The following is a 26,696-nucleotide window of genomic DNA, read 5'->3' as shown; positions in this document are numbered from 1 at the left end:
ATACAGAAAGTGTGGTAAAATGTTTCAATATAGACTGTTTGAAATGAATGTATTTTCACATCAGGGACAGAATGTACCAATAATTGCTTGCAGTTAATGTGGTGTACAGTATTGTCTATTATTTGCCTAATTCTTAACACTAAAAGCACAGTACATTTTCACATTTATTTATATGTGTGTCATGCCCGGAGCATATGACGAGTATGGTGCATGTGTCCAAAGGCAGATGATAGAGAAAAAGTATAATCGGTCTTTATCCTTTGCAATCACATGTCGAGTCCTGTTTGCGACTCCCACTTGCGTCATACTGAGAACTGTTTCTAATATTTCTGTGACCTTTCATTCAAAACACACAACAACAAAATTTTGGACCGCCTCGGCCTGCGCTGCTAGAAGTTATGCCCCGTCATCGTGAGCGCATAAATGAGGAGATATGCTTTCGCAGGATATGCTGTGCTGGTTGCCATGGTAGCATGTGACTAGCAAGAGGCAGACGGTGGTGTGCGTATTTGTGTTAGATTGTGGAAGATGATAAATTAGCATGAGCCTGGATCAGTCAGATGGGGGGAGCACAGATTAAATGGTAAGACCAGCTGTTGTTTATTGTATAATTTTGTGGCAAAATACTAAAATACTTTTATACTAGATTTAGTGCCCTGCTAGTTCTTTTTTCTGATGATTTACTTGCGCGTCTTCATTTTTCTTTTGAGTTTCAGCTCAGTGAGTCCTTTACCATCTCCCAGAGTTCCACCCAGCACCCAAACGGAACGCCAGGAAGGAGACCGCACACAGTCGGAGAACAGAGGTGAGCGTTAACATCTCGGACTCACGACGTGTGATTTGTGCGTCATTATTCGTTGTTGCGTCTCTACAGTCGAGTCGTCTGTGACCGTAGCGGAGACAATCTGGGAAGATTCCATCGGTGAAAGTTTGGAGAAGGAAGTTGAGGAGACACGGAAAATGGTGTCGGCTTTGCAGGTAGGCAAGTTGATGTTTTTACAGTTAGAATGGCTTTTTTGTTAACATTTATGTTAGCGTCAAGTGTTGATGTACTGTTTGTTGTAGCTTAAATATTGCCATTTGTAAAATGGCAAAGTCAAAAGTTTTAAAAAAAGAAATTGATTATACAGTATTTGATGGGAAAGTAATATTTTGTGCATATACTCATCAGGCTCAAGGATGCTATTAAACCTCTCTCTACCAACTGAGCCACACAGATTTCTAAAATGAATATCATTGTTTTAAAATATTTAAGTCAAAGTATTAACTTATTCACTCTCAGCCATTTTCACTGAAGCGACCCCCTTTAGCTCCCGGCTGTTTTATTGTATTTTGACTGATTTTGCAAGGCCCACAGAATATTGTGTTCCGTTGCTATAAAAACATGGAACTTACCAAAAGAAAGATTAGAGTCTCTTGTTTCATCAGGAAAAAAAAGTATATTTCTATCCATTTCCGTTTTGCAGCAATTAGCTTTAGAATATAGCTACGTTTAATCATTATTTACAAATCATAGAACTGCTTGTTTCAACATGGCCCTGGTTGGTCTCTTATACTCTGCTGCCAACTGAAGGCCATTTTTTGTCATAACTACCATTGCTTTAAGCCATCTCTTCACGTCAGAAGCTGCACCAAAGCCTTTTGTATGCTCTTGCATAAAAAACCCCCATCTAAATACATTTTTGGGAGTGAAGGACAAAGTATTAAAAAAAAACATGTTTACACGTTTTTTGAGTTTGAATGAGTTAATATTGGGACATTAAAAAAAACTATATTGTACTTAGAAAGTGATTAAATTAAAATGTCCTACACATAAAAATTTAATAAAAATTTAATTTAAATTATTAAACCCAAACATTTCTTAATGCAAATATATTGAATGTAATTAAATCCAATTGTACTGTACTCAGGCACATTTTTCCCTCATACCACTAGAGGCTGCCAGCGTACCGCTCTTGGTGCACATACCTCAATTTTGAGAATCACTGTCAATGTCAAATACAGCAATTACCACAACTATTAGGATTACAAGAAATAAACTGTTGCTCTACATCGCCACCTGGTGTCAAATGACATTTGTGTTTGTCAGGCCCTGCTCCTACAAGGATCTCTGCCGGAGGACGAGCAAGATCTGTCTTTAAGTTTGGATGAAGGGCATCCTGAACAGCAGCTGGTACACATCATTTTTTGTTCTTCTTCCTCTCATCTGTTTTTGGTTTTCTCCTTCAAATGTTTTGTTTTCTGTTGGATGGCTCACTCTTTTCTTCCAGCTCATTGTGCTCCACACAGATCACATTTCTTTCTGTGTGTATGTGCACTGGGTTGGTGACTCAGGTGTCGGTTTCTGTGCATTGTCACACGCCTCCCATGTTCTCACTCTCTTTCCAGGTCGTCATCCGCAGCCGCTTGGATCAGAGTATGGAGGAGTCTCGGGAGATGAAGGTACGTTTTTTTTTGTTTTTTTTTCAAGCAAAATATCAGACACCTGATTAAATTCAACACGATATGTCTGACTTATTAATATTTAACTCGCCGCTTTAGAGGGAACTGTTGAGCTGTAAGCAAGAGATAAGAAACCTCCAAGGAATCAAGGCAAGATCCATGCATAATTTAAACAAGGCATTACAGTTCTATCACCTCTCATGTTGCTGCATGACGTGTTAACTTGTTAGCATTGGGTAAAATCAAGGTTGCTTTTTTTTGTCGATGTGATGAAAATTCCAGGAGGCCCAGCGGCAGCGTCTGTGCACTCAGGAGGCGTCCATCCTTCAGCTGAAGCAAGAGCTTCTCCGAGCCAGCATGGCTAAGGATGAACTGAACAATCAGAAGGTAAAGAATTGCATAATCAATCACATCTTTTTTTTTTTTTTTTATAATTCTAGCACTTTGAGATTGCTGATATATAAAGTACATAAAATGTATTATTATTATTACTATTACTACCGTGTTAAATATCGTTTTTGATTATGTTATTTCCCTTAGACCGAGCTGCAGTGGAAGCTAGAAGAATGTACCCGACTGTGGAGTGACTGCAAGGTAATGTGTGTACAGTGCTGTAACTCTATGGAGGACCAAAACTGCCAAAATTAAAAATAAAGGAATAAATAAATAAATACATGAATTATATATTGTTTGTTTATGTTTTTATTATTATTTGTATTTATTAGGGGTGTTAAAAAAATCGATTCGGCGATATATCGCGATACTACATCGCACGATTCTCGAATCGATTCAATAATCGGCAGAATCTATTTTTGTATTTTTTTATTTTATTTATTTTTATTTTTATTTATTTTTTTTAGGATTCACACCTTGAGCATGGAAGAATGTTATATGAACGGAACATTAAGCCTTAATATTTTATTTTAATGCTGTTCAAACATGAAACAGATTACAACCTCTATAAGACTGAAATTTCAGATAAATAAATAATACATTTTCATATAAATCTTACACTCTACAAGCTTACTGATTAGTATTTTCTAAATTTGAATGAAAAAAAATCGCAACAATCGACTTATAAATTCGTATCGGGATTAATCGGTATCGAATCGAATCGTGACCTGTGAATCGTGATACGAATCGAATCGTCAGGTACTAGGCAATTCACACCCCTAGTATTTATTTTTTTTGTTTAATTTTTAAATTATATTTTTTATATTTGTTTTTATTTTCACTTTTATTTATTTATTTTTGATTTTGGCAGTTTGGGGCCTCCATATAACTCAACATGCTTTCATCTGATAGCACTACATTAAAAACAAATCTTATTATATGAATGCTTTTGGAGTTAATTTAATATTTTTTCCCTTTGAGTTGGTATTACACATTTTTTTTCTTTTTTGTCTTGTTACCAAAGAATGAAGTTGGGCAGAAGGACAGACTTCTGCAACAGCTCAAACAAAAACTTGAAGAAAGCCAAAAGCAGCAGGTACAGCTGTCACACTCACACCCAGTCAGCTGCATGTTGTCTCCCAGGCTTCTACTGGGGTGTGTTTATGTGATTTATTTTTTATTTTTTATGCTAGAATGAGTTGCAAAAAGAGCTGGACCATAAAAACAGCATTGGACAGGAAGTAATGAATCAAGATCTACTACAGGTAATATTGATTTTAATTACACTACTACTAAATTCTGAACATCCGACACGTATTTGACAATAAACTTTTACTATTCTCAGATTTCCCCATGCACTGAAAACAATGGCTATTACTACTCTGCTAATCCTGCTTCCTCCATATCAAGTGTAAGTGTTTTTGCCTCTATTTTGTACTTACTGTTATGATGAAGATGACAGCTAGAAGGCCCTTTGTTGTTATTTTACCTCACACAACATGACAAGTTCTGACCTCTTGCATTAAACCATAGTAGCTTTCATCAAATATTGTTATTGGTGAATAAAATGTGTGGTTGTACCTTATTTGCAGGCAGAGGAGGTTCAGCTGCTCAGAGATGCACTTAGAAGTTTGAGGGCCGACTTCAGAGCCCATGACCCGCAGCACCACACACTGGACACCCTGGAGCAGGGCATCATGTCACTCATCGACAGACTGCATGCGGCGCATTCACACAGGGTACGAGGGTGTTTTTTTTCCTTTTTTTCTGTGTACTTTAGTGAGTTTAAGCTACTTTTGAATTAATTACTGTGGATTTTAGAAACATTATGACCACACTTGTATTTGTAAAGATAAGCTACGTGACAGAAATGGAAAGTGTGCATCATCTTACTCTCACATCTCTCCCTTAGGATAGGATTATGATTGTGCATTTATATTTCTGGAGAGTTGTGAATCTAATAAAAGTTTAAATTGAATTCTGCTGCAGTGAATGCTTGCAGACTGTTGTTGTTGTGCTTGTTTTTCTTCAACTTGTATCGCCAAACTGCAGGTTAGAGGGAAATCTCCCAGACGCAAAGGACCGAATAGTGACTGTGACTCTTGGCCAAGTAAGTTGAAACAGTTTAAACATACTATGTATTTTTAGAGTTCACTAGGTTTCTAATTTGTTTCATTCCAGACATTTGTCAGTCTAACAGCACCTCCACATCAACTACTAAGATCCTGTACTTCAGAGGAAGATCCCCCACACCTTCCATGATCAACATACCCAAAAGGTGCTTTGAGTTTGACGTCAGCATATGAAATACCGTGAGATAGACGTTCTCAATGAGAAAGGGGGGCACTTTTACAGGTTGGGAGAGGTGACACTCAAGGATGTGAAGGCAGCTGTGGATCAAGAGGGGAACTACAGGTACCATTTTAAGGCCCTGGACCCCGAATTTGGTACTGTGAAAGAGGAGGTAAGAGAACACTGTGCTTGTAGAATTTAAAGACATTTTTTTAAAAGTAAAATCCACCGTTCATAGATTACTATTTGTCCCTACCTGTGTGTGAGAACAGCTTTTCTTAGATGGCGCCATCGTTCCTGGCTGGGAAGGCAAAATTGTGGCTTGGGTGGAGGAAGACCACGGTGAAGACAGGTAACAACATCGACATGTCTCCTAATATTCTCACCCTTTTCTTTACTGCCGTTGCTGAGCTGTTTGTTTGCTTTACGTTTACATTTTCAGACATTCATGAAACTGCAAGCTTGAACAAGATGATTTGAGATTCAACTTTTTAGAAACAACAAGACTTCAACAGTCAGAGAATCGGGCTTTTATGCTGGACTTGCTGTAGTGTCGATGTTGATCATATCATAGAACTCAGTGCCTTGTTACCATGTGCTTGATATCGCCAGGCCTTAACAACCGTGTCTCAAAAGTACCAGAAACCTAACAGTTCATTTTGTTTATATTGTCCACCTCTAGTTACTGGTCAATAGAAGTGTTAAACCTGTCATTTTATGTCTTCAGTATTATCAACCATAGCAGTTAATAGGGCATACTTTTGGAAGTGGCACCTTGTTATCTTAATGTCATCTTAAGTTTGATTTTTTTGTTTGTTTGTTTGTTTGTTTGTTTGTGTCAAGTGGCTCATTGCCTTGCTTGTTAACATTCTGGACATGCTTCTGTGAATAGCTGTTGAATACATGTTTTAACTCACGTGCGTTAGAAATGCAGGTGAATGGCGCTGTTTACATACTGTTTACTCTTTAGTACAAAAACAAAGAAAAAATAGTATTTTTTTTTATTTTTCCCACCATAGTTTGGTATGAATAGTATCCTTTGTCATGTATGGGCTGAGAATGCTTGTGTTCCAATGACGCATGGGAAGTATGTCGGACCTAAGGAACTATACCTTTATTTATTGAGTGAGTGTGCATGTGCGTACTATGTGCTCAGCTCAGCTTACATGTTAGGATGATGCCAGACCCCTTCCATGTACTCATTTGCGATTGTTTCCTTTTTCAACAAGCCCATTGAAATATGTATCAATCTAATGAACCCTTCTGAATGCCATAACAGTCTGCAAAATGTACAGTTTGAGTATTTTTTTTATTTACCATTAACCATTTTAAAAAAAGTGAATTGTCTGTCAATGTTGAAAGTTTTTGTGTGTTGCAAAATAAAACCTGTTGTATAAAAATATAATTGTTTCAATTGTGAGTGTGGAAAGAAAATAAAACTCTGCTACAGAATAACACGACACATTTATTTGACCTATTTATATATGGAATATTAGGGCATTCTTCCTTGCTTTGTTGATGTTCATTTTACGTTGCAACATGTTTTACGACACTTTTCGCCGAGATACGGCAGTGGGTGTAAGAGCCGGAAAGCGGTGTGTTTTGGACAGGAGGAGGTCATTAGAAAGTGAGGAGTGGCACCAGAACGGTTATTAGAGGTTTTTCCAGATGAAAATATAAAGCAATTATATTAACCATAGCTCCGTATAATTATTCAACCACTCCGACATGCTTCGTCTAATCCTGCGGCTCAGGCCGTCCGCCAGGCTCCCTCGTCCCCGTGCCCTCCCGGCTGGGCCTGCCGTCAGCTCCCGATGCTTATCTGGAACCGGCTGTGCGAGGCGGCTACACCGCGTTGCCGGCTCCCGGGCTGTATGCTCCACCGTGGGGTTCAGTCACAGGGGAGCCCTGCTGCGGTGTCCCCAGCTGACTGCTCGCTGTCGCAGCGAGCGTTTCTACAGCCTGCCGCCGCACCAGAAGGTACAGTTACCGGGTTTCGGGTTGCTATAGCACCCACTTAGCATGACCTCCGTCGCTAGCACAAGAGACGGGGTGTAACTTAACACGCACTTTAATGACATGAAACGTCTTAAAATTCAGAATTAACAAGCAAATCATTATATATTGTGCAGTTCATATACATTTTCGTATGAAGTGTGTCATTTAGGAAATAGACATGCTGGTTTTCCAACCTTTAGTGAATCAGACATATTAAGCACATTAAAAATAAACATGATGAACAAACTTGGGATATTTGTGGTGAGGTGCATAAAAAATAATTTTCAGACTAATGAAGTCTGTAACGAGCAATATTAAGCTTGTTGAACTGCACTCATTCTCATGAGAACTTAGAAAGTTGCAATACTGTACTGACTTAACTTGACCCAGAATATCATCTGAGCAATGTACTGCGGTCATTGTTAAACAGGTGGAGCTGCCTGCACTCTCACCCACCATGCAGACTGGAACCATCGCTCGCTGGGAAAAGAAGGAGGGAGACAAAATCAACGAGGGAGACCTCATAGCAGAGGTGTGGAGATTGTGTACTGTGTATGGATATGTGGAAAGAAATGAATAATGTTTTTTTTGTAGGTGGAGACAGACAAGGCCACAGTGGGATTTGAGATGCTGGAAGAGTGCTATCTAGCTAAAATCCTTGTTCCTGAAGGGACCAGAGATGTAAACATCGGATCAGTAATTTGCATCACCGTTGACAGGTAAACAAAACTGAAATAACTCGTGCCTGACGTTGATCAATATGGGAGGCAATTACAATCCAAAAAACAAAAAAGTTAACGCCGCTTTATTCTGTCTACCTTGCAGTCCAGACCTCATCCCAGCATTCAAGGATGTAACATTGGACTCGTTTACGTCCGCTTCTTCATCAGCCGCCGCCGCTCCTTCTGCTCCGCCTCCTCCTCCATCTGCAGCCGCAAGTGCACCACCTGCGGCTCCAGGCAGCTCCTACCCGACACACTTGAAGGTGGGCCTCTTAACTCTTCAAGCGTAGTTGATGTGAAATGTCATCAACGGGAACCCTAATGAAGAGTGACTGTATGTATTTTTTTCTTTTGATTGATGGGTGCAGATCACACTTCCCGCCCTCTCTCCCACCATGACGATGGGCACGGTGCAGCGCTGGGAGAAGAAGGTTGGCGAGAAGCTCAGCGAGGGCGACCTGCTGGCTGAGATCGAGACGGACAAGGCAACCATCGGTAAACCCGAACGTCCCTGAACACACCCAAAATTGCTATCTCTTATCCAGCCTGTGCTCATTGTGTGTCCCCATTTGTGTCCCGTTGAGGTTTCGAGGTCCAGGAGGAGGGCTATCTGGCCAAAATAATGGTGTCGGAGGGGACGCGTGATGTCCCGCTGGGGACGCCGCTGTGCATCATCGTAGAGAAGGAGAGCGACATCGCTGCCTTCAAGGACTATGTCGAAACGGGCGTTGCAGAGATTGCAACACCTCCTCCTGCTCCAGCACCAGTAAGACACACGCACGCAAATACAGTGGGAGTTTGACTTATTGATTCTTTTCTTGATCGTTTTTCATTAGTCAAGTCGATCATACCCAAAAAAAAAAAGCAAATTAAAAGTTTTTTTTAATAGGAAAAAATACAACAAAACAAAAGTCAAGTATTGTAGTGCATGAACGAAAACATACAGTACGACCAAAATAGAATAAAATGTTTAGATATAAACAGTATTTTAATTGATACGCTACTTGTAATGCACATTTATTCAAGAGCTGCTACGTTCAAACTCGTTTTTCCATCCTGTCCTTTCGTCTCAGATGTTTTTTTTTCCTTTTGTCTGTCATCATCACAGACGCTCGCAACAAAGTTAACAAAGAGCAACTACTGTTTACAAGGAATACCACAAAGCATGCTGGGAATGAATGTCATCTTCACTGGGCTTTGCTTTTTCCACGGCCCATTTTCTCATTTTAAATCACGACGATTTTTTTTGTTCCAGATGTTTATTTTTATTTTTTTATTTGTTTATTTATTTTACAACATAGGAAAAACATTTCCTGACCCCCAATACAATAGCTGATTTAACGACAGATAATTTTAAAGAACACCTATATATCACATAAAATAAATGTTTTTCTTATTATTGCATTAAATTAATACCATTGTTATATTCTTGTAATTTCTAGTTCCTGATTGTAAAACAGCCACAAGAGGGCAGCCAAAACTGGTATCAGTACCCGCCCATCCTAGTTTTTTCTCTCTGTTGTAAACATAACCGAATACAAAGGCAATCAAAGTTATATTATCCCTTCTATATATTTTTTTATTAATCTGATGATTAATCAGTTATTGGAATTTTATTCTGCAATGATTGAAATTGGCGTCGTCCTAAAAGAAAAAAAAAAAAAATCAAATCTGTCACGCTGTTTTCTTCCTATTCTTCCATCTTTTCATGGTCTGCATTTTAGAAATTAGAACATGCGTACTTGGCTTGACTTTTTCTATGATTTCAACCTTTAATTAATCATCATCACCTGGACGAACCATGCTTTGAAAATGGAAATTTGGCAAATAGCTGCACAAACAGAAAATGTAAGCACAAAAATACAACAGCGATTGTACTGTACTTGTACTTCAGTCCTTCTCAAATAGGGGGAGGGTTTTGGGGTGATGGCAGGGGCGTCACATGTAACCCAGTGGAGCATGTTTTTTATATAGTTATTATTATTATTATGATTTTATTTTATTTCCTTCAACAAATTAGTGTAATTGCACATTCACTGCAGTAGGTGGCAGTGGTGCTCTTATCAACAGAGTTTTATACCACTTTATAGACAGATACTATTTATAGTCATGGCAGAGAGTTGGGAGAGGGGGTGAAATATTTTCTTCTTCCTGGTGGGGTCACTAACAAAAACAAATCGAGAAGCACTTCTGTACTGCCACTTTCACAACTGAGGGTAGTTGTTTCTGCCATCTAGTGGAGGAAGATGAATCCTAAATCACATTTTTGCTCACAACACAAAGCAGCAAATGATCTCAAAACTTTCCAAAGTCAAGGTACCACTGTAAAACTGCGCTAAAATCCTTCTGCTGATGTAACGCAACGCTTTCTTCACCCAGGCAGCGGCGCCCATCGCATCGCCCCCAACTCAGGCCCCCGCGCCCGCCGCAGCACCCTCCCTTACCCCTGCCGCCGCCGCTGCACCCAGGAAGGGACGCGTGTTCGCTAGCCCCCTAGCAAAGAAACTCGCTGCAGAGAAAGGCTTTGATCTGGCGCAGATCACCGGTGAGTCGGCAAGCAAAATACGAAGGCAGACCTTGACAAATGTGACGATAACATAAACACTTCTTTCTCAGGTTCTGGTCCTGATGGACGCATTACCCGGAAAGACATTGACAGTTTTGTTCCTGCAAAGGTGGCACCAGTAAGTTAGCCAAACTTGATTTCTATGATTATAACTATAAAACAAAACAAGATTGTGCGCTTTGTGGAAAACATCCTGTTTATGTAGACGTGCTCACCACATTTTAATTGCTGTATATTTTTACAGAATTTGTGTAGTCCATTAATGTGGTCACGCTCCTAGCTATTATTCTGATTGAGGCAATAATATTGTCTCGGCATGATAAATATACTTTTTCGAAGAATCTTTTTTGAGAATACAAATGAGAGGTAGAATGAAGGATGCAATTGAATGCCGTGTGACAACATATTCTTACAAAGCCCTTCAAAAGTCACAATTAGCTTGTACGACTGAAATTCCTCCTGCCATCGAATTAGCATGCACGAATTGAAAATATATTACCTTTATGTAAATCTAACACTGCGTTTCAAGAACTCCTTGTTGGCCCAGTCCATCCACTTAAGTGAAACGGAAGGCAATTGGCGGAATGTTGCAGTAATGGAGCCTCGTGAATTTTTATCTCACTCAAAGCGTTTCCTTTTGGCAGGCCGCTGCGGCGCCGACCGCTGCTCCAGCTGTTGCGGCACCTGCTGCCGTTTCCGCCGCGCCAGCCGGCACGTTTACTGATATCCCCATCAGCAACATCCGCAAGGCGAGAGCAAAACACATCTGATTTAATGTGTCTTTGTGCACTTTAACACAAGCACAAAATCTGATTTATTTATTTATGTTCTCCTCTATAGGTCATCGCTCAGAGGTTGATGCAGTCAAAGCAAACAATCCCTCACTATTACCTCTCTGTAGATGTCAACATGGACCAAGTGTTGGAACTGAGAAAAGAACTCAATGAGGTACTTTTTTTTTTTTTGGCCTGTTAAGAGCTAGAACAGACAAAACCAAAAAGTTCAATGTGACCTGTGCTGGCCAGGAGGTGAAAGCCCAAAGTATCAAGCTAAGTGTGAATGACTTCATCATCAAAGCCAGCGCGCTGGCCTGCCTCAAGGTGCCCGAGTGCAACTCCTCCTGGATGGATACCGTCATCCGGCAGTGAGTAGCTTCAACACTGCTTACAGGAAATAGCACATCTTTAAAAACGGACGGATAGTTTCCTTTACATTTTTTTTTTTTTTTTTTTTAATTTAGTAGATAGAAAAAGATTTGATGTGACCATGTTACATTTTAACTCGGGCAAACACAATCTTTGGACTTTACAGCTCCAATTTCTGCATGCTTCTTTGACAGAAGGATTGCTTAAAAAAAAAAAAAAAAAAAACGTAAATTATGTCGCATTTGAAAATCGTTACCTTCCTAAAATAATGGACAAAGTCATTTTTTTTTAGTTCCCCCGTGAAAACACAAAGAAGAGAACTAAACAATGATTACCGGTATATTATATTCATTAAGAATTTTATTTTGGGGCTAGAATTGAACAATCTATTAAACTAAGGAGGCAGGCAATTTTTTTCCATTTATTATTATTATTATTATTTTTTATTTATTTTTTTTGCAGAGGTGGCCTTCATGAGATGTGTAAGGCAAAAAAAAATCTTGTTTCTGCAAATATCCATGTTTATATATCAAAACATGAGTTACAGAATTTTTCTAATATTTATAATAAGAAAACAGAAGGCAGCCTAGTGTTCTCTTTGTCTAGTGGCACGTTGCTATCAATAGAGGGCGCTAAAATACACTCAAAATAGTATTAATGCTTATTTTTTATAGTATTGTTTTACATGAATTTAATTAGATTTCAGAAACACATTTAATAAAATAGAAATGTATCTAGAATTGTTCATATTAGTACAATAAATAAATACAAAAAAACATAGAAACAAATTTTAATTACCCATTAAAGGGATACCTGACTCATTGAGCCATTTTCAGCAGTAAAAATTTTTTTTGCCTTTTTGATAACTACATTATTTTTCTTGTACAATTAATACCTTTTAAAAGTAATTTTTCCACTTGCTGTCGACTGAAGATGACATCACCTGTGCTGAGGAAGTAGGTATTATCGACCAATCATAGCTCACCTGTTTTCTGGGTTTGGTCAGCAAACTGAGCCATGATTGATCATTAGCACAGGTGATGTCATCATCAGTCGACACCAAGTGGAAAAATTTGTTTTTAAAAGTATTGATTGTACATTAAAAATAATGAAGATACCACGTTTAATTATAGACAAAATATGAACTTTTTACTGCTGAAAATGGCTCAGTGAGTCAAGTATCACTTTTAAAAATCTGCTTAGTTAATACAACAAAACATGACTCTTGAAAACGATGTTATCCCATAAAATAGTTACATAAAAATGACTGCCTTTTAATACCAATGGAATATTTCCAACTTTTCTATTTTGTATTTTAACCACGTAAATCTCTTTGTGAGTCCAAATGCTACAAAAATAATCTGTTTAATTCCTCAAAGCGTACGAACACGTTTTCCTTGTTTCAGGAACCACGTGGTGGACGTGAGCGTGGCGGTGAGCACGGCCAACGGTCTCATCACCCCCATCGTGTTCAACGCGCACACCAAAGGACTCGCCGCCATCAGCGGCGACGTGGCGGCCCTCGCCGCCAAAGCGCGCGACGGCAAACTGCAGCCACATGAGTTCCAGGTACAAAATCGATGAGTAACAATCATGGAAGAAGAATCAGGCATTGTAAGGTAACATTATTTTTTTCTTCACACTTAGGGAGGCACGTTCACCATCTCCAACTTGGGGATGTTTGGCATCAAGAACTTCTCAGCCATCATCAACCCTCCGCAGTCTTGCATCCTCGCCGTGGGAGGCTCCGAAAAGCGCCTCATGCCCGCCGACAACGAGAGAGGGTACGTGACTGTCCAGCTATATCAAACACAAATTGAAAGCCATATTGTGTAGTCAACGCATCCATTTTGTTTTTTCCAGTTTCGACGTGGCCAGCATGATGTCGGTGACGCTGAGCTGCGACCACCGGGTGGTGGACGGCGCGGTGGGCGCCCAGTGGCTGGCCGAGTTCCGCAAGTTCCTGGAGAAACCTGTCACCATGCTCTTGTGAGCGAACTGTGGCCAAACGGTGACGCCCGGAGTGACGCGATCGCTGGGCAAAACACTCTGGATCCTCCTGCGATCGGCACGCCAGCAGGTCACTTCCTGTTACCCTGAAGGGGGGGAGGGGCAGAACTCACTCCGCTTCCATCTCTAGTGTCTCTCTCTTTTTATCTCGCTATTTATTAAAGGTCATAAGAGAAACTTAGTTGTAATTCGTCCTAGCATTACATGGAGTCTGGCCGCAAAGGGAAATGTTACACTATTGTGTCCAATTAGAGATTAAATTTACTCCCAAAGACAATATTAACATGCGTATTTTGCGCCACAGTGTGTACATTGAGAAGTAATGTATATGTATATCCTGTACAATTTCAAAATATCTGTACAGCGCCCGGCAAATGTTAATACCCCGACTGAGAAAGTGCTAAACGTGTCTGCCAATTCCTCTTTTTTTTTTTTTTCTTGCTCTCTCTCTGTCTGCTCCATGTTTGTTTTTCTAGCCTCATGGTCAAACCTTCTGTCCTTCACTCAGCTGAAACGCACAAAGCTGCCGCCGGATGTTTGTTTGGAATAAAACGGAGAGAGGTCAAATGCGTGCTCACAGACGGCTGAGATTGTAGTTGACTTCATTACGCACATTACACAATGCTTTTTTTATTTATTTTTATTTTGCATTTGACAAATACGCCTAAAAAACTAATACAAGTGTCAGGGTTACCTGTTTGACATCTATTAAACACGACACAAAAAGGAGAGAAGACACTCAGTTCAGGGCTCGCGAGGAGAGGGGAGAGGAACTGACCGATACAATTCACTTCTGCACTCTCTGAAGATTCCTCTCCTCACCCTCTCTATTTATTTGTTTTTTCACGCCCTTTCCACACCCTTAGCTACATGGGTGTTCCAACCCTAAAAATGCAAGGCATAGTTGGAACACAGTGTACTTGTTTGTCTATGTGTTGTGCATGTGAGTGGAAGATTGGTGAGTACATGTGTGGTCAAGTTTGCAATCATTTCTTAACAGAAAGCAGGCGACCTCAGCAGACTGGCTCGAACTATTCTACTGCGTTAGATGTTGTGGTTCTTCAGCTTTTGAGTCAGAGTGAAATTGCCAGGCTATGTGAAAGTGAGTGGAAATTGAGCAAAGCATTCTTCATAGCAAGCAGAAGCAGTTCTTCATTGCAGCAAATGTATGATAACTTATTATTTACAATTATTCCTACAACAAGTAAACTAAAACCAAAAAATAAAAACTAACCAAAGCTAACAAACCTGCTCTAAAAGCCAACAAAAAGCGAATAAAACATCCTAATCATTGTTCCCTGATGATGATAATGCCGCTTTTGTTTTCTCCAGCAAGCCGACGATGAGAGGTGAGGTGAGGCCGCGTTGCTCGATACATTAATCATGCATGCCTAGTTTTCTGTTTTGGCGCATGAGAGGGGAGAGAGGCCGGACGGCCGGCTTGGTTCTCACACTGCTTCCTGTCAGCCATGGGTGCCCCCGGACGATGTGCGCTCTGGACCCTCTGCGTGTGCTTCACGGCCCTGCGGGCAAGTGAGTACGCTTCTCTTGTCAAGGGGGGAAAATACACAAAAAGATGCTCACTTTTGATTGATTCTGTCACACATGTATTTATTTATTTATTTACTTGGTAAGATTTTCAAAGTGTGGCACAAGTAATCACTAGTATGGAAAAAAAAAAGCTGCATTTTGTTACGTGGACTTAATTTTGTAATTTTTTTTTTTTTAAAGTAATTATCTATGTACATTTTTTTTGCTCTGCAAAATCTTAGTCCAGGACTAATTATTAGCGTTTGAACTATCCTTTAACGGTTGTAGTTTGAACAGTAGTATAATAATGGGAGCTGTTCCTAATATAATGTTGTTGTCATGTGATGTACTTAATTCCAAACTGGCATTAGTTTAGCATTGAATAAAATTGTATACTGCTTGCTATACACACAGTCAAATTGTGAGAGGATGTTTCAGAGTGTGTAAGTGAAGTGGGTTGTTTTTCCACTCCGCCTGCAAATGGTTTTGGATCCTCGTCAGCGATGTCAACTTCAATTAACAAACTCATGCACACAGACACACAAAAATGTAGATGAGCGAGGGAGAGGAGGAGGGGTGTTCATTATTTCTGGATCAGAAAGAAATGAGGACACGAAAAATTGGATCAATGACACGCATGGTGTTGTTTTTTTTAACTGCAAGTTGTATTTAGAAAAAAAAAAAAATATATCAGTCTATAGGTTTAATATATAATACACATGATCTCCTTTTTAATTTTTCCAAAGAAGAATGTAGATGTTGTTCAGGAGTCAAGATATGAACTGATTAACCAAATAAGAAAACATTTTCATTTATGCTGATGCTTGAAATTATTAATAGTCATGCAACCATCTGACTGAAAATATCATAGATGATAATCAATCACATTAATAGCTTGAAGATTGTGGTGCCTTCTTAAAAAAACAAACAAAAACCCCCCGACCATGTATAATAAGGTTGTTTTGATTTGAATAATGTATAGTATACTAAAACGACCATTTATTTATTTTTTAAACGTCAATATAGAGTAAGGCATTTAAAAAAAAAAAAAAAAGACGCCTTACATGATCATTTAAAAAAAAAGAAAAAAAAAAAGGTCTTACTAAACATGGTCACATTGGTCATAAATAAAAACACGCCTTACGATAGGATACATGGTCGTTTAAAAACAAAACAAAACAAACTTACTATACATGGTCCTAAAAAAACACAAAAAAAACAAAACGCCTTATTGAAGGATACATGGTCATAAAAAAAAATGCAAGCTTTACTATACATGTTTTTTGTTTTTGTTTTTTTTTTCGCCTTACAGCTGTAAATGAAAACGTATGCAGAAAAAAAAATGTCACAGATTAGTATGAGAGGATATGTCTGCATACATTTGCGTTTCATCTTCAACAGTTGGTTTCTTCATATTTATTCAGGTGCATTTTTTTATTTAATGTGCAGTACGTTTTATTTCAATCATTATTGGAGTCCATTTTATGTTCTTATACCTAAACTCTGTATATTAGAGTGGATTACAATAACCTCAAATATACTTTCATCCATCCATTTTAGGAGCCGCTTATTACTTGATTTGGTGAAACTGTTTTTATGAATACTTGGAGTCTTTATACAGTAGGTGTTGAGTAAATCTTTTTTTGTTGTGTAGGTAGGCAGAGGCCTTTAGCTTTGGCATCATTGTTATTGCTTTACGTAACTATAACGTGCTGTTGATAATTTCTATGCTGGTAAATAAAAACAAGTATTTCTGTGAATAATTGAATTGTACTTTCTTGTATCCTATATCATTTTATGACTATTTGGTATAGTCTAGACATTAATCAGCTAAACAATTTCAGTGTGGTATGGTCATTGAAACACAGGCAATTGTGGTTGTTTAGTCATTAATAACCGTGTGAATGTCCCTTTTGAACGGATATCACTCCTGACCGCAACTTCACTTTTCAAAGCGGGCGAGCGCCGGCTGGGGGCCTGTCAAGCGTTCAAGCGTGTTCAAGCGTTTGGGCTCCAATCCTGCTGTGTGCTATGTCCGGGTGTCAGCACATGAAATCTGATTTTTGAGAGATGGATTGAAACCACATTCTGGAGGTAATTTCTTTCATTTTGCATTTGGACAGGATGTCTCAGTCTGAAGAGCTTCAAAAAGTTTGCTGGTGTAATCACTATACAGCAGGGCCACTTATTTAGTCTGTACTTTAGCATTTATATAAAAGGTCTGCATGTAAAAATGTTAGCACTATAATTCACCTCCCTGAAAAACTCAGTTGATTTAACGAGTTTTATGACTACAATGGCATTGGGATTTTGAAAAATACCCGGATTAAAAAAACAAAACAAAACACGTCGGTGACCCTTGGTTTGTGCGAAGTAATTTAAAATGTTTAAAGTTTAAATTTTAAATTCTGGATGTACCGTTCGACATGCATTAATTAGAAATTCGCTACAGCATTTTCATTATAATTTTGACTAGTTAGTTAGTAAGCATTCGATTTAGCTGCGACCCGGAAGTTAAACACGGACCGGAAGAGGATCTGCGGAATTGTTTTTGGCTTGGCGTTTTGTTTGTTGCACATGGTCCAAGTTACGTTAGTAGGTGTTTTTTTGTTTTTGTTTACACGCACAGAGGCATCCACAATAAAGGAATATTGTCTCCACGTCAGCTGCTGCCCGTCTACCTGCACGTCAGCTGAAGAAAATGTCGACGCGTGAAAAGGTAACTCTTGTTCAACTTTTTCCACGTTTTCACTGCATGGTCCTCTGCAGATTGTTATTGACTGATTTTGTTTCTTTTATGTTAAAATGTTCTTTTCTGCTGTCTCTCGGTTTGTGTGTTTATGCTGTATGTTCAATAAAATCAAATCAAATCAAAGTATATTTTTGTTTAAAAAGAACCATCGTCTCATATTTATTAATCGACTTGTCAAAAACGAGAAACTGTGAGATGATGATGATAATAATAATGATAATGAATTACAAAAAATATATAACAGACAGCAAGATTAAAGAAAATCCAGTTTAAGCATTTGAAAATGTTCTGAGTCAGTAAGTGTTCCTGATGCCTTTAGTTGACGCTGCATTCGAGGGTGATCGGAATTTATCCTAATTGCTTTTCCCAGTTCCGACCTGAAAACGTTGGTGCGAAAGTAAACAACCAAAATGGTGGATAGTGATAATTTGACCTCCAGCAAATTTGTCTTCTCACATTTTTGCTTCATTTATTGTTTTATCTTATTTCATACAGTTCAGCAGGTCACTGTATAATTTCATGCAGCGAGATAGCGGCATGCTGTCACCTACGTTGTTTTACGTGGAGTGATGTCGAATATTTATGAATGAAGAAAGCTATCTAGTTTTATAGCTACTCAAGTAAATTACTCAAGTAAATTGTTTTACCAATCACGGTCTGGTTCAAAATGAGTCGCCATTGTAGTGACGTCACATTGTAGTTCGTCGGTAAATTCGGGGTTCCGACGGACTACAATATGTCACTCGAGTATAAAACTAGATAGCTTTCTTCATTCATATTCGAAATAACTACACGTAACACAACGTATGCGACAGTATGCCGCTATCTCCCTGCATGAAATTATACGGTGGACTACTGAACTGTACGAAATGCTGATGAAGTAAGATTAAATGAAGCAAAATTTCGAGAAGGCGAGTTTACTGGAGGTCAAAATGAGTTTTACGACCAAAATTTAAAAAAAAAAATACAAATCACCACTATCCGCCATTTTGGTTGTTTACTTTCACTTCGAACGCTTTCCGGTTGGAATTGTGAAAAAACAACGTGGAGAAATCCGACTTCCGGAGGGCGGGGCAGTAGCGGTTTGCGAAGGTCGGTCTTGTGCGGGTGATGGGCGTGAGAAGGGCGGAGTCAGCAAAGCGGAGTGAGCGGGTGGGGGAGTGGCTTAGGTTGGACCGCACTGACCTGCTTGTTCACTGCATGTATCCCTTGCATTCTATGAAAAATCATCAACAGTCAAAACTTTGTCAAAACTTCAATAATATGACATTTATCAAGTACTGCCGCAAATATTTGAGAGTTTTTCAATTGTATGAAAACCAAGTATTTTATGCAAATTAGCACCTATGATATGCAAATGAGCATTACTCACTGCTTCCCTTTCTGTTTTCTTGACATGATCGAGGCCGTTTGGGACATGGATGGACCTGCGCTACACGATGTGATTGGAAATCTGCTTTTAGACAGGTGCGTGTACTATTTTTACTCAGATGATGCCATGTTGTGTGCTTGAGGGGGCGTGTCTGATGCCACTTAGCCATTTGTCAGTGTGCTTTGACTTGCGCTTGATGTACTTAGACACACGCCACAGCAACATTTAATGGTTCTGAGCATGTGCTTTTTTTAAATCACATTGGTGTGGCCTAAATAATTGAAAATAAATTATTTAGAAAATGTAAACAATTTACAAAGAAAATAACAACTTGTTTTTTTTTTCAAATATATTTTTTAAAATCTATTAGGTTGACATTATGTTGCCTACTTAAGATAAATACTATTTGTACAAAAAAGAAAAAAAAAGAAAAAGAAAAGCACATGTCCTGTAGCATTGAATGATGTACTTGTCTGGTTCCACGTGTGGCAGTGTTGATGAATTGGGTTTGGCCTATAGAGAGATGGGTCGTCTAGTTGGTTTTTTGGTTGCGCTCATGTACCTAATGACTTTCCAAAATGGTCAAGTTGTTAGGTACACTCTAGTTGTTGTCTTGACTAATGTATACAGTAGGGCTGCACGATATTGGAAAGATATGCGATATACTTGCTGAACATAGCGATATCGATATTATTGCGATATTTAACATGTACCTAAAGAAATTACATTTTTATTATCTAACGAAAGAAAAACATTTTTCATGCGACAAAATGTGCAACCTTCATGTAATCTTAGTTAATTAATTGTAATTATGTCTTGATAATTTTCAACTATTGGATGGCGATGCACATTTTAGTTAGCATCTGACTGGTCAAATTCATATAAAAAGCATAAAATTCCATATAAAACTTATTGCATGCCTTTGCGATATGCATATTGCAAGGGCCAATATCGCGATATCGATATTTTTTCGATATATTGTGCAGCCCTAATGTATACAGTTTATGATAGTAGATAGACAAGTCATGAGTGGTCAGTGGATGCCCCTCAAGTGTACCTAATCAAGTGTCCAAATATTAGGTACACTCTGTCTTATTTCTTGACTATGTGGACATGGTCTATTGACAGACAGATCATGTCCACAAATGTCATGTGTGGTACAGTAGAACTTGTGCATTTTGTTCCATGTGGTCTTTGAACTTCAACATGGTCTTAAGGGATGTGTGCTACTTCAAGTGCACATAGAAAGTTTTTTTTTTTTTTTTTTATGCTGAAAATTGTTGTGCTTTTACTGATGATTCCACATGCTTATCTTGAACCAATTTTAATTGAGGCATTTTAATGACAATTTGGCATCATTACTTACTCACTAGGGCTGCACAATATATCGAAAAAATATCGATATCGCGATATTGGCCCTTGCAATATGCATATTGCAAAGGCATGCAATAAGTTTGACCAGTCAGATGCTAACTAAATTGTGCATCGCCATTCAATAGTTGAAAATTATCAAGACATAATTCCAATTAACTAAGATTACATTAAGGTTGCTTATTTTGCCACATGAAAAATGTTTTTCTTTCATTAGGTAACAAAAATGTAATTTCTTTAGGTACATGTTAAATATCGCAATAATATCGATATCGCTATGTTCAGCAAGTATATCGCATGTTTTTCCAATATTGTGCAGCCCTATTACTCACTGTCAGGTTTTTTTTTTTTTTTTTTTTTTTTTTTTAAGCCAGTTAGCATTGAACTTAGCTGCAACCCCGAAATGTCATTTTTGCTGTGAATGAGCATGACTGAGTCCTTTTGTTTTTGCCTGACAGGGTGGAGGATGTGTTGGACGAACACGCAGCCAACAGACTCAAGACTTGAGGACATGTGGATGTGCTACATTAACAGCAAGCTGCTTTTGGACAGGTGTGTGCGCTATTTGAAGACAAATGTTGTGCTTCAGGTATGTGATGTCACTAAGCCATTTCTCAGTGCGCTTTAACCTCTGCTTGATGTGCGACACAACAGCAGAACATCATTCAATGCTTCTGAACGTTTGCTTTGTGAAATTATTGTTGTGCGCAAATTATTGAAAATGTTTGGCAAAATAATAGTATGGGAAAAAAATTCCCGCACATGTCCATAAGTATTGAATGATGTTGTTGTGTTTTGGCGCATGGACAGATGGCTCGCTTGTGCTCATGTGACATCGCACACACAACATGATGTCGCGTGCTGCTGCTTCCATGTAGAGCTTGTCAACCACTTTGTAACTTGAGTCCAACATTATTGCTGTCTAAAAAAGTGCAAATATATTATTGAACTGGAATGAGTGTCTCCGTGTTTTATTTCAAACTGCACTGCGAGTTTTCAAATTGTGACAATTTGTCAGTGTCGTCTGTCGTGCGTTCGTATTTTCAAGGCCTTTTGAAAGGATTGCAAGTGGTTTGTTCAGGTTGTCCTTGAAGACGTTTTGGCCTCACGTCCGAGCTGGTCTTCTCGGTTCATTCTCAAGGCCAGATGGCGGGATTTTGAACATGAATCGAGGAAGGCTGCCCGGACCAGAGGCCAAAACATCTTAAAAAATAACCTGAACAATCCACTCGCAATCCAATCAAGGCCCAAAAAATGCTTTTTTACTACTGTTAAACTTCAACATGCAAATTAATTTATATAGCTCCACCCACTTTAGGAAAAATTCCTAATTAATTTGCATAACTGACCACTCCCCCTCAGAATTGACCTATCAGCTGGCTGCATGCAAAACAATTTGCATAGCCACACCCACTTCTTGACACAAAATGGGGCATATTGCCTAATTTACATAACCACACCCACTTATGCAAATCGCTAGCTATAGAAATTTGCATAAACCCCACCCACTTATGGAGTCGACCAATCAGATTTGGGCACTTATTACAGAGCCCACCAATCAGATTGCATCCTGCTCAGTAACTTGCATAACCCCACCTACCCTACAACTTGGCCACACCCCCTTTTTTTAAAAGATACATTTCATGAAACACTTCAAGAACAGTTTTGTGTTGTAATGTTACAAGACAAGTTCAGAAAAGATGCTATTTGATAGCTTTTTATTGTTTTGCAGAGTACATGTTGGAATTACAAAAAACAAAAAAAACAAAAGTTGGATGACTTGATTGCTGTCTTCTTGTGGTCGCCAGGTGAAGTGAGCCAGCGAGAGCAGATCTTGCAGATCTAAGAAAAACAGCAAGTCAACTTTATGCAGCGAATTGTGTTTTTCTTCAAATGTGATGAAAGACACCAACCTGCACAGAAGAGGATCTGACAACTTTAGTGGGATTTGGGTCAATCGGTCGCACTGCTGCATCACCAGGAAGCCCGCCATGTTCCTCGCTGCCTGCAGCAGAACAACATTGGAAGACAGGAGAAGCTCAGAGTCAACATTCAAAGCTTACCGTGAATTGCGTCAAAAACTTCAAGCTGATGACATCAATGCAGCACCAAGAAAACAAGTGTTGGACAATAGTCACTGCCTGGTGAAGTGGACTCAACAAAAGGACATGTTAAGGTTTTTTTTTTTTTTTTTTTTTTTTTTTTAATGCAGCAAATATTAAACCCACCAGTGCAGAAGACTAGAGGACCTGTGAGTTGTTTCTGGGACTGTCAGTGATGACTCAGCTGCATTCACAGGAAGCTGACCATGAAGAAAACATTGAAGTGACATGCATTGAAAGAGCATACTCAAACCAGTCCAGGTTCTACTTGGCTTTATTAAACACATCAACAATCCAAAACAATTCAGCAGAAATGAAGACAATGTACACGTTTGTCTTTCACCCCCCACAGGTGCAGGATCTTGGTGGCCAAGCAGTTTCTCCAGGATGACCAATTCAAGACAGTGCCATTGAATGGAAGCCTCCCTGCACAGTTCAAAGAAAGCGTTTCAGCTTCTCCAGGGCTCAGAGATGCTGTGGCGCCACCTAGTGGACATAAGCAGAAGAAAACTAACGTTAAAAGGGTTAGTTCTGATTTTTTTTTTACATGAATCGCCATTTCATCCTCACCTCCAGTGTGTGCGATCAGCACTGACTTACCCCTGACAGCGTTCTGTGACAAGAGTTCTGGCCCGGTGTTGGACGAGAGGAAAATAGTCCAGCAAGCTGGCTGGGGTCACAGAAATAAGTGTTTTTCTTCTAAAAACAATTTGTTCAAAAGAGTGATAAATTTGCATCACGATACTCTTTTAAAAAAAAAAAAAAAAAAAAGTCAGACTCCATTACCGCCAGACCCTGCTTTTCTGTTCACATCACCCTGTAGGCAGCTGCATTAGGCGCGCCGCGCAGTGATACAAACAGAAAAGTAGTGCCGGCGGTAATGGCGTCTGACTTTTTCCAGAAAAGGAGGATTGCGATGCAAATGTATCACTTTTGAACACAAATTGTTTTTAGAAGAAAAATGCCTTATTGCTGTGACCCCAGCCAGCTTGCCGGACTATTTTCCTCTCGTCCAACACCGGACCAGGATTCGCATCACAGAACGCTGTCAGGGGTAAGTCAGTGATGATTGCGCACACTGAAGGTGAGGATTAAAGAGATTCATGTAAAAAAAAATCTGAACGATCCCTTTAATGTGTGAGCGAAAAAGGAAAAAAAAAAAAAAAAAAAAGTAAACTTGCCTTTTTGAGGGTCCAGAGTGAAGCGCAGTTCAATGCAGATTTGGGGGAAACTACAAAAATAGATGTTCGAATGCATTTATCAAATGTTCACGTCAGCCATTTTGTTTTGCAGCATGCTCAAACCCAGCGATGGCCACCCTCGTACGCAATTCTTGTTCCTCAGGCAGCTGTGGTTCAAGTCAAGATGCCATTTTGACCTGCAACGCTCAGTGCAAGTCAACTGATATGTCATTTCCCTCCTTCCGCCATTTTGACATGTGCTGAAACAAATTAAAACAAGACATCACATTTTAACGTGTATGAGTGTTTGTGTCTCACCAGTGACGAGAACAGGGCTGATCTTGGACACCGTGTCAGTGGCCTGCCGCAGGCTGGCTGGGCTGAAAGACATGGTGACATTACATAGTTAGCTTTGAAACATGCAAGCACATTTTGCCAGTGTAGTGGAGTGTCACAAAGCACTGGCCAAAAAGATAGTGGAAGCAACTTTATTTAAACGGAACTCCATTCACTTCAAGGTGCATGCCTGTGGACAAAGTAAAAGAAAGTTAAGTTGATTCTAATTTGAGTTTGTTAATTAATGTACAAACGTTGGGAACCTACCTTCTGCCAAACTGCGCTCTTCTCCAGACGCTATGCTTTAGTAAAGAGAAGGGAAAAAAAGGTACAGTGTTATTCAAGATCTTCCGCTTCCAATGACCCTTTAGGCGTTTAATAACTAAAAAGCTTGAAAAAATAAAATAAAACTTGCCGCGAGCATTTATTACTAAACACGTCAAATGTGTTTGTGTCATTTTAGCACGCGTTTGACGTTAAGTGCCATCGAGCAAACATTTTAGGCAGCATGCTAGCAAGGTGTTCGCACGCTGAAAAGATGAACATTAAAAGTTACAAATACGAGTGTAAGAAGAATTCTCAACAAACCTCTTATCAAAGCTTTTGGTCATCTTGTCGAGATGAGTGGAAAACAGCAGACGGAGGCTCGATGTCGACGTGTGGCTGTCAGGCTGGTGACGAAAAGAAAGATCGCTCGTACCATTTAGTCACAGCTTAAATAGGTTTTCGGTAATAACGTCATCACGTGCTATTTTTTCCCCCAAAAGCTTTATTTAACAAAGAGAACAAAACAAAAATAAAAGTCAGAAAAATCAGTAAATGACTTGAGGTGGGGATCGAACCCTGCTCGTTTGAACCGGAGACCGTATCGTTAACCATTCGGCCATATTCACTTGACAGATTTGGTCCTTATTGTCGTAATTATGCTGTAGAGTAAACATGGTGGCCCAAACTGCAACTACTGATTGTATGAATAGAATAAAAACTCGGAAGTTTCCAAAGCCGAGATGGTCGAGTGGTATACGACATTGCCTTCGGTTCACTTGTTCTCGTGTTCGATCCTCGCTATTTGCAACCTTTACATTTCCTCGTTCTGTATGTTTATGTTAGTTAGTGGGTGCATAACCGAGGATCGAACCCGAGTCGCTTGAATCGGAGGCAAAGTTTTATACCATTCGGCCATCAGGGTTGAAGGTGCTTGCAGTTTTACCTTCTGTATTTGTAGGATTTCGATATGGTTGAACGAACCCAATAAATGAGATAAGGTCTAGTTTTGGCGTCGGAGAAACTGGATGAGTGGTTTGTAGCAAAGGTTTCGGTGCCGGTAGACTCGGGTTCAATTCCAGTTATTTCTGCTTTTACGGGATTGTTCCTCAAATGATTGAAAATGAGGACACAGCGGGGATCGAACACGGTACCACCGGTCTGGGAGTCATTGTCTTATTCCATTCGGCCATTTGTTCACGGTGTTTTTGGCAAAAAATAATGAAGGTGATGAGTACAGCTTCCTGTAATGCTTAGAAGTCTGTTCAGGGCACCCCCAATCTTCACCCTCTCCACCACCCATGAACACCATCAGATACTTGTTTCTTTTATATTAACCAGTCATCCACAGGAGGGCAGTATTGCATCGTATATCGTATCGTATCTTACTTCTTTTTATTTTTTTTATTTTTTATTTTTATTTTTTTTTTAAATCAAACGACCATGTATAGTAAGACTTTTTTTTTTTTTTTTTTTTAGTTTTTTTTTAAATCAAACGACCATGTATAGTAAGGCGTTTTGTTTGTTTTTTTTTAAATCAAACGACCATGTATAGTAAGGCGTTTTTTTTTTTTTTTTTTTTTTTTTTTTTTTTATTCAGACGACCATGTATAGTAAGACTTTTTTTTTTTTTTTTTAAATCAAACGACCATGTATAGTAAGGCGTTTTTTTTTTAAATTCAAACGACCATGTATAGTAAGGCGTTTTTTTTTTGTTTTTTTTTATTCAAACGACCATGTATAGTAAGGTGTTTTTTTTTTAATTTTTTTATTTTTTTTATTCAGACGACCATGTATAGTAAGACTTTTTTTTTTTTTTTGTTTTTTTTAAATCAAACGACCATGTATATTAAGGCGTTTTTTTTAAAATCAAACGACCATGTATAGTAAGGCGTTTTTTTTTTGTTTTTGTTTTTATTCAAACGACCATGTATAGTAAGGCGTTTTGTTTTTGTTTTTTTAAATCAAACGACCATGTATAGTAAGGCGTTTTTTTTTTTGTTTTGTTTTGTTTTTTTTAATTCAGACGACCATGTATAGTAAGACTTTTTTTTTTTTTTTTAAATCAAACGACCATGTATAGTAAGGCGTTTTTTTTTTAAATTCAAACGACCATGTATAGTAAGGCGTTTTTTTTTTGTTTTTTTTTTATTCAAACGACCATGTATAGTAAGGTGTTTTTTTTTTAAATTTTTTATTTTTTTTATTCAGACGACCATG

General features: G+C 38.8%; 4 protein-coding genes and 2 long non-coding RNA genes across 25 annotated transcripts in view; 5 read left to right on the top strand and 1 right to left on the bottom strand.

The window, feature by feature from the left end:
- The first annotated feature begins 452 nt into the window (after positions 1-452).
- LOC144006240 (dixin-A-like) lies at positions 453-6,582 on the top strand. Of its 2 annotated transcripts, none has more exons than XM_077504985.1 (17): positions 453-583; positions 711-805; positions 875-978; positions 2,090-2,173; positions 2,389-2,442; positions 2,542-2,592; positions 2,725-2,829; positions 2,983-3,036; positions 3,860-3,931; positions 4,029-4,100; positions 4,181-4,246; positions 4,428-4,574; positions 4,888-4,945; positions 5,017-5,113; positions 5,191-5,299; positions 5,400-5,479; positions 5,570-6,582. In XM_077504985.1, the coding sequence occupies exons 1-17, from the start codon at positions 561-563 to the stop codon at positions 5,577-5,579; spliced, it is 1,281 nt and encodes a 426-aa protein (XP_077361111.1). In that variant the 5' UTR covers positions 453-560; the 3' UTR covers positions 5,580-6,582. The 2 variants fall into 2 exon arrangements, with proteins under 2 accessions (XP_077361111.1, XP_077361112.1); XM_077504986.1 differs by having other exon boundaries at positions 546-583; positions 717-805.
- Positions 6,583-6,685: 103 nt separating this feature from the next.
- dlat (dihydrolipoamide S-acetyltransferase (E2 component of pyruvate dehydrogenase complex)) lies at positions 6,686-14,149 on the top strand. The gene is made up of 14 exons (XM_077505987.1): positions 6,686-7,107; positions 7,556-7,657; positions 7,720-7,844; positions 7,951-8,110; positions 8,216-8,342; positions 8,432-8,613; positions 10,227-10,392; positions 10,464-10,531; positions 11,058-11,162; positions 11,254-11,361; positions 11,439-11,557; positions 12,965-13,127; positions 13,206-13,342; positions 13,422-14,149. Exons 1-14 carry the CDS (start codon positions 6,856-6,858, stop codon positions 13,549-13,551), a joined length of 1,944 nt encoding a protein of 647 aa, XP_077362113.1. The 5' UTR covers positions 6,686-6,855; the 3' UTR covers positions 13,552-14,149.
- Positions 14,150-14,286: 137 nt separating this feature from the next.
- Positions 14,287-26,696, top strand: part of LOC144006868 (immunoglobulin superfamily member 11) — a 77,913-nt gene continuing 65,503 nt past the window's right edge. Inside the window, exon 1 of the mRNA XM_077505988.1 lies at positions 14,287-15,101. Coding sequence (XP_077362114.1) covers positions 15,038-15,101 — 64 coding nt within the window. The 5' untranslated portion in view covers positions 14,287-15,037. The remainder of the gene's footprint in view (positions 15,102-26,696) is intronic.
- Positions 16,398-22,716, top strand: LOC144006869 (uncharacterized). 2 transcript variants are annotated; one of them, XR_013279956.1, is made up of 5 exons: positions 16,398-17,192; positions 17,728-17,817; positions 19,256-19,317; positions 21,052-21,145; positions 22,402-22,716. It is a non-coding gene; the product is annotated as an uncharacterized LOC144006869 (long non-coding RNA). The 2 variants fall into 2 exon arrangements; XR_013279955.1 differs by lacking the exon at positions 16,398-17,192 and having other exon boundaries at positions 17,527-17,817.
- The window catches only part of LOC144006865 (pecanex-like protein 3), a 93,937-nt gene continuing 89,535 nt past the window's right edge, over positions 22,295-26,696 (bottom strand). For 4 of the 18 annotated variants that reach the window (XM_077505971.1, XM_077505968.1, XM_077505986.1 and 1 more), the window contains exons 40-45: positions 24,801-24,883; positions 23,877-24,136; positions 23,024-23,181; positions 22,822-22,895; positions 22,507-22,598; positions 22,295-22,435 (exon numbers count right to left, since the gene is read on the bottom strand). The gene's annotated coding sequence lies outside the window, so the exon portion shown is untranslated. Of the gene's footprint in view, positions 22,436-22,506; positions 22,599-22,821; positions 22,896-23,023; positions 23,182-23,876; positions 24,137-24,194; positions 24,257-24,348; positions 24,403-24,479; positions 24,515-24,800; positions 24,884-26,696 lie in introns of those variants that run through there. The other 14 variants (XM_077505973.1, XM_077505977.1, XM_077505980.1 and 11 more) reach the window with 14 other exon arrangements.
- On the top strand, positions 22,758-24,164 carry LOC144006870 (uncharacterized). The gene is made up of 3 exons (XR_013279957.1): positions 22,758-22,956; positions 23,048-23,219; positions 23,989-24,164. It is a non-coding gene; the product is annotated as an uncharacterized LOC144006870 (long non-coding RNA).

Source organism: Festucalex cinctus, chromosome 18, assembly GCF_051991245.1.
Source record: "Festucalex cinctus isolate MCC-2025b chromosome 18, RoL_Fcin_1.0, whole genome shotgun sequence".
Taxonomy (NCBI): Eukaryota; Metazoa; Chordata; class Actinopteri; order Syngnathiformes; family Syngnathidae; genus Festucalex; species Festucalex cinctus.
The sequence above is the reverse complement of the archived record's forward strand: the minus strand, read 5'-3'. Positions and strand labels throughout refer to the sequence as shown.